This window comes from Nannobrachium achirus (genome assembly GCF_963921795.1).
Source record: "Nannobrachium achirus genome assembly, chromosome: 8".
Classification (NCBI taxonomy): Eukaryota; Metazoa; Chordata; class Actinopteri; order Myctophiformes; family Myctophidae; genus Nannobrachium; species Nannobrachium achirus.
In genome coordinates, this window is record NC_137817.1 from 29,089,147 (window position 1) to 29,096,648 (window position 7,502).

General features: G+C 42.5%; 1 protein-coding gene across 1 annotated transcript; it reads left to right on the forward strand.

Annotated features, from left to right (window-relative positions):
• Nucleotides 1–1,723: 1,723 nt before the first annotated feature.
• LOC308290036 (P2Y purinoceptor 13-like) lies at nt 1,724–6,599 on the forward strand (the record flags this gene model as incomplete). Its single annotated transcript, XM_080731812.1, has 4 exons — nt 1,724–1,869; nt 2,978–3,179; nt 3,909–4,304; nt 6,147–6,599. Exons 2-4 carry the CDS (start codon nt 2,997–2,999, stop codon nt 6,597–6,599), a joined length of 1,032 nt encoding a protein of 343 aa, XP_080587938.1. The 5' UTR covers nt 1,724–1,869; nt 2,978–2,996.
• Nucleotides 6,600–7,502: the final 903 nt, after the last annotated feature.

Sequence of the window (7,502 nt, forward strand, 5' to 3'; positions counted from 1 at the left end):
CATAGAACCAGCCATCATAGAACCGGCCCTGGTGATGTTCCTATACTCTAGCATACTCGGCAGCATTCTGGACAAGCTATAGTTACACGTAACATACACCTGCTTTGTCGGTCCAACAAAAAGTCTTGGAGATACCGGTATTATGTGCTTCTGAAAGATAAGATTGGCAAATCAACGTAGATTTGACACTAAACAAGGCTCTAACTCGTTCTCCTGCTATACCATCAACATGTGGAACGCCCTTCCACAAGCCTTAAAGGAGAGCAAATCCCCAGCCTCCTTCAAAATTGGTATGAAAAGTCACCTTCAGACAGCTGCTACCCGTGACTTGTAAATAGATGCCCCCCCCCCCCCCCCTTTTTCTTTTTTTTCTGCCTTTGTATTTGATGTTATGCTTTTGAAACTGATATTATCCTAGATAAAGTACTATGTTCTATCCGTCTGTCTTTCAATGTTATATGAGATACTTAAAGTGTGGTTCCTGTGGAAATAAGCCTCGGCTTTCTAGGATCTCCTTTTAGTTGACCTTGTACCAGTGATTTGTACTTTTTTCTATTGCAAACTTCTAATAAATTCTTCAATCAATCAATCAATCCAAAAAAAAAAAAAAAAAAAAAAAAAGAATCTGAGGGGAGATAAGATAAGGTGTTTTATTATTGTAATAATATATAACTAATTAAGAAGTGAATTTAATGAAATGAAGAATGGTTTTGCAACAAATTCATGACTTTTGATATCACTTGAAAACAAGGCATGCTCACATGTCAGGACAAAAGCCTTGCTCGAGCAAGTGCCTGTGGCGTGAATGAGAATACCGGTACATATATACCTCAGCGTCAGGATGTATGGTGGAGTGGATGAAATCAATTTTCGGTGCAGCATAGGATAAATTAACTTTGGTAGGTTAGTGTTCTAGTCTTAGCTTGTTGCACACTTCTTCTACACTTCTTCACACTTGGTTCTGACGCAGAATGTGAGGGCAAAGAGGAGGGAAAGGTTATTTAGGTGTGTAGGAATTGTTGATTGGTGGTAAACTGTACTGTTTTCCATCAAACACCATTTCTGGTCCAGATCCAAGCAATATAACTATGTAAATCTTGTGTTGTCCTTGGAACACACTGTTTTTTGTCATAATAGGGCAAAATGGAATACAAGCAAATGAGGGCCAAGTAAGTCCCATCAGTTTTGAGTGGAAAGAACTGTGTAACGTTTGTTTGGCCATTGGGACTGTATGGCTGTGGTTAGACAACATTGCGTGTAGGCACGAACACACACACACACACGCACGCACGCACGCACGCACGCACACACACACACACACACGACCAAATTAACTTGCATGCCCTTTCTTTGTGACCTTAAAATACTGTAGGTTCGTGAGAAACCTCCGTGAGAAATATACATGTTACTGTACTTCTCATCCACCACAACCACAGCTGGTATACTGTATGTATGACATTTGTCGCTCTTATTTTGGGGTTAGCTGCAGCCACTATACTAGTCTGTACAGTATGGTTTGAACACCGGAAAAGAGGAGGTGAAGGAACTAGGGCAGGCCACCGAACCGGGGGGGGGGGGGGGGGGGGGGGAGGAGCTGAAGGGGGGGCAGGAGGTCTCTCTAGATCTGGCTTGAGAAATTAGTTCATGCCTTTGGTGTTCAGTGTTCACCCATCACCCAGCAGCAAAGTGCCAGAGACTGACGCAGGCTACATGTGGCAGGCGGACTGGCACGGAGCAGAACAAACCCCTCAGCGGACAATTGGAACAGGAAGCTCAGAAGGAAAGGGTCTTTCACACTGAGAGGAAGACTGGCAACCTCATTGGGATTGTGACAAGACAGCCACACATTAGCTCCAGAGGCCGCCCATTGTAAGGGGATCAAACAACACACACACACACACACACACACACACACACACACACACACACACACACACACACACACACACACACACACACACACACACACACACACACACACACACACACACACACACACACACACACACACACACACACACACAGGAACAGTTTTTCTTGGGTGCCGGGGTAGGACCAAGACTGTAAAGCTGAAAGCCAAAGCAAAATTAAAAGGCGTTGGATTTTAAGACTAAACTGAATAGGCTATTTAATTTCCTCATATTACAGGGATATATTCTTCTCCTGTGGATTTTACATGTCCATAAACCAAAGAGGACAAGGACACTGAGAGGTAAGGCTAAATTGTGGGGTTTCCACATAATATAGGCTATATGTACATAGTTTCATGGTGTATACAAAATTAATCTAAATACTCATGAGTATACTTTGAGAGTGCGTCTTGGTTGCCTTGGCACCTGCTTCTGCACTGAATGTTATTTGCAACCGTTAAAGTGTTCAATGTAAAGCTATGTAGATGTAGTGCCATGTTAGTGACAGAGCCAGAATTCACAGCTAATGGGCCTCAGGATGTTAATTGAGGCCCTAGCTCATGAATAGAAAACATCTGCTGGTATTGAGATTTATTGTACCATAAAACTGTGAAAACAACTCAGGCTGCAACCAATGTCTGTAATGCTACATAAAGCGCCATCAAATATTATTTACATTTTGTTATGTTAAAATGTAAAAATGTATGTAAATTATGTAAATCTTTAAAGGTTCAATGCTATGTCTATTTATTTTAACATTAGCATTGCCAACTATTCCTTTTTGGTCCCAAAGGCAGCACAAAGCAGATGTGACATTGGAATATCGGTATTAGGACTAATAGACTTAGTTGCAGATAATGCAGCCAACAAAGTACAATTATTTATTGTTGGGAAAACATGAAAATATCTAATTTACAGTCATTCTTACAACTTTTCATGCAGTAGTTAATCCATCCTCCATCATGTATTTACAAAGTGCTTTAGACTCACACTGTAAATTCATTCCTCTCTCAATGTCCTCTTTCCTTCCATTCCATCATCTCTCTTAACTCCTCTCTACTCTCAAGGTCCACCAAGGTTGTGAAGATGAACAGCACAGTATCCAATAACTCAATGAAGTGCTTTAGAGATGCCAGTGTGACAGCCGTGGTTTTCCCCTGTCTATATAGTCTCCTCTTCCTAGTGGCCCTGGCACTGAACAGCCTGGCAGCATGGATCTTCTTTAACATCTCTACTACCTCCACCTTCATGGTCTATCTGAAAAATGTGGTGAGTGAAGGGATTTGTGCTTGGAAAGCATCTGTGTCACTTTAGATCTTAACAACTTAAACCATTATTTTATACTTTGGCTATTCAAAAATAGCTGCTCAAAAATAGCAAGCTAAGATTGTAGATTTTCTTTTTTTAATCATGAAAATGTGTGCAAATCTTTGAATACATACATATGTTTAAAGCAAACATTTGTAACTCAAATCTTTGCTTCTGGGGGTCCCTGGAACAAAATATTTTCAGAAGGGGGTCCACGGCCAAAAACATATAATTATGGGTGTCCTTGACATGAAAGAATTTGAGCACCACTGATATAGAAACATATAGGTTTTCAGAAAACTGAAGACATTTGTAGAATCGGCCTCAGGTCTAAATGGATTAAAAATCACACTTGTGTGAACTGAGCGGTGGAGGCTGCGTGTGTGTGTGTGTGTGTGTGTGTGTGTGTGTGTGTGTGTGTGTGTGTGTGTGTGTGTGTGTGTGTGTGTGTGTGCGTGCGTGCGTGTACAGTATGTGTGTGTTTGTGAATGTGAGTCTGAACAACAGCGCCCCTCCCTTAACATGTGTGGTCAGAAAAGGTACTGCAGGCTACATACAGACACGGACGGACGCATACATACCCACACACACGGCCACGTATAGGAGACGGTGTGACCACCGCTCAAATACATCTGTCAGTGCAAACATAGAGAAAGCAAGTGATTAATCATTGCGCTCCTCCACCAATAGGTGGTGGCTGACATGCTCATGACTCTGACCTTCCCCTTGAGGGTGATGAGTGATGCTGGCGTGGGCTCCTGGCAACTGCGTGTCTTCTACTGTCGATACTCGGCAGTGGTGTTCTACATCACCATGTACATCAGCATCGTTTTCCTGGGCCTCATCAGCCTGGACCGCTACCTGAAGATAGTCCGGCCCTTTGGGAAGTGTGCCCTGCAGAAGGTCAGAGTGGGTCAGGTGCTGAGTGCCACCGTCTGGGCAGTGATCCTATCTCTGACGCTGCCAAACGCCATCCTGACTGACCAGCCGCCGCCGCCGCAGCTCTCTGGCGGCAAGCTCAAGTGTGCCTCCCTGAAGAGTGAGTTTGGTCTGCACTGGCATGAGGGATACAACTACTTCTGTCAGGTAACACGTCTTAACTTTGCCCTAATATTGTCTAAATGAAAGAGCCGTATGCAACATACTGTATAGAATATTACTGTTTAGCATTATAGTATAGGCATAGGGTATGGAACTAGCCTTGTACCTTCACTCTAACACAGCAGGCCATGCATTAGAGCAGTGGTTCTCAACCTTGGGGTCAATGGTAGACAAACCAACACACAGTATAAGTGTATACAGGGTATCTGCACATTTATAATTTGACAATTTAAGGACTTTCAAGACCGTTTTAATTCCAAACTGGCCAAACTGTAAAATATTAAGTAAGCAATAGGAACATTGTGTGAAAATACAGCGTTGTGAGCATGGGTGGGGGTCCCCAGTTCAAATATGTTTATTTTGGGGGTCACAGCCTAAAAAGGTTTGAGAACCCCTGCATTCGAGTGAAGTAACAGTAGCAGTAGCACAAACCTTTCACCTTTGACCATTTTGACCCAGTGTAGTATTATTCCTAATAATCAATTGACAATTAATTATTTGACTGCTGACAATGGCCATGTTTTAGTTAATAAAGCATTTATGCACTCAGAAAAGCCAAAAACGTTTATTTATTTGTATTTATTTTTTCAGTGCACTCAGGACAAACAAGCAACCGATTTCGCTAACAAACTCTAGGCAAACCAATGGTTTTGGGGTGGGGGGGGGGTGACATTTTCTTCCGGCCTGGTTTATTTTTATTCTTGTCAGGTCACTTTTCAGCAGCCTGTTGCCAGTAGCCTTGAGACTGCAAAGCCACTCTGGTGCATACAGCATCATCTGAAACATCATGGTTGGGGTGGCTTGGGTCTTTCATGATTCCACGGGCTCAGCATGTGTCGAATAGGGCCTGGATAGGGGGAGGACACATGCACTGATACACTGGCTCAGAACACATCCCTGTGGGTCTGCTGAGGGTCAGGAGGTCTACGTTTTTGCTCCCATCCACACCTGACGTAGTTCAGACAGGAAGTTGCGGATCCAGCTCCAAAGGCTGTGGTTGAGACGTACACTATTAGGTTTTTTAGCTTGGTGTCTAGTTTGAGGGGTTATTATGGTGTTGAATGCTGAGCTGTAGTCTATAAAGAGCAATCACATCTCACATAGGACTTCTCTCTTTCTAGCTGTGAGAGGGTGGTGCGTTGATCTGTTTTGGTCGTTTGGGAAACTGTAGGGTGAGTGAGTGAGTGGCAAATTGTTGTTGATCAGCTCTCTGACATGTTTCTCTAAGCATTTGCTCATTATGGGTGCTACAGGCCTTCAGTTGTTTAACAGCAGCGACACATAGGCCACCACCCACATGATGATGATACTCAATGAAAACAATGATGATGATGATGTTTCTATGGTTGTGTCAATGTGAATTTCCATCATACGTCAATTCTACTATATTTGATCATGATTGTGACTATATAAGGTGGAGAGGTAGGACATTCCTTAAGTAAAAAATAACAATCTCACTGTCCCTTCAGAGTGGAATCATTGAACTATGAAGCAAACATTAGTCGCAACACATTTATCTTGGCATGCTAATTTGTGATAAATAAAACTATGTGAAAAGGCCATTTATTGAGTGCTGGCTGTATTCTTCCCCTGCTAATTTGCAGCATTCAGAGTAGGCCTACGTGTCACTGTTTACGTTACACAGGGCGCTATAGTTCCTTTCTGGCAAGGAGCACCATGAAATTTCGTTAAATTAGAGTACATCGACCAGCTTCGACCCCGGAAGGCCCCCTTACATGGAAGTAAAACATGGTCCAAACACTTGGCATCTCAGTGAAGTGAATGCTTTGTTGTGCTTTCTATTGATGTACTGTATTGTGTGTCCAGGTGGTGTTCTGGGGCACTTTGGCCCTGATGGCGGTCTGCTACACCTTCATCAGCAGGAAGGTGTACGAGTCGTTCAGAGCCTCCAGGAGCAGCTCCGAAGCAACCAGCCGCAGGACCAAAGCAAAGGTCTTTGTGGTGGTAGTAGTGTTTTTCATCTGCTTCGCCCCCTACCACTTTGTCCGTGTTCCCTACACGCTGACCCAGACCCGGAACACAGAGAAAAGCTGCAGAGCAGAGAACGCCCTCTACATCGCCAAGAACACCACCTTGTGGATGGCGGCCACCAACGCGTGTCTGGATCCACTTATCTACGTGATCCTGTGCAAGGAATTCAGGAAACGACTGACGGCTACATTCAGCCGCAAGCTCGTTTCAAAAGTTACCATGGACACGGTATCTTCAACGCAGCTAGAGATGTCACCGTATGCGACAGGACAGGCTGTTAAAATGTAGTCATGAAGGTTCAGAGGCTCTTCATTACGGCTCATGCTATGCAATTTTGAGTTCCATCACTAGTGTGATGTGACATATAGTAATTGTAACAGATTATATATATATTATATTTTTGGCAAAGTACATCAGTGATTCTCAAATGGGGATACAAGGTACTAACTGTGGTACACGTGAGCAAGTGGACAATTTTATATTACTGTTGATGTTTGATGATTGACAAACTTGAACCTGTGGATCTGTAAAGTGTTAAACCAAATGAAAACAAAAACCTGTCTATCACAACAGTTATCGAATAGAAAGCAATACTTGTTTGCTGTTATGCTCTTATTTTGAACATATTCATCAAAACAAATTATATATATATATATATATATCCTTTTTTTCTTCTTCTTTTTTTTGCTCAGGATGCACCAATTGCAACTCTTTCAACACATTTCTTTCACAATGTTATATAGCTCCAAACCCCAAAGGTGGGTTATCATAGGTACTGAAGTCAAAAAAAGTTTGAGAACCACTGCAGTGCATTACTGTATACGTTGTCCAAAACATTTCCCTCTGCACTTCCTTTCATATACTGTAATCTTGTACAAATTGAACTTTTCCTGTATATCACTTCAGCAGAAAGCTACCTTGGCAGCTCTGATTTCCCCACTGAAGTTAAAATGTGACAACAGGCAAACACTGACCTCCAATGGACACTGCTTATGGCTACAGCTTTTGTGCAAAAGGAAGAAATAAAATCTTTACTGTACAATCTAAATATTCTCCATAGTGTTGTGACAGATGCCCTTTGAGTAGTATGATAGAAGAAATGTGAAATTAAAGTAAAACACTGTAAATCTGCTAAAATGGTATGCTCTTTAACCAGTACTGGATTACTAAAGGAGGCATGTAAATGTCCTG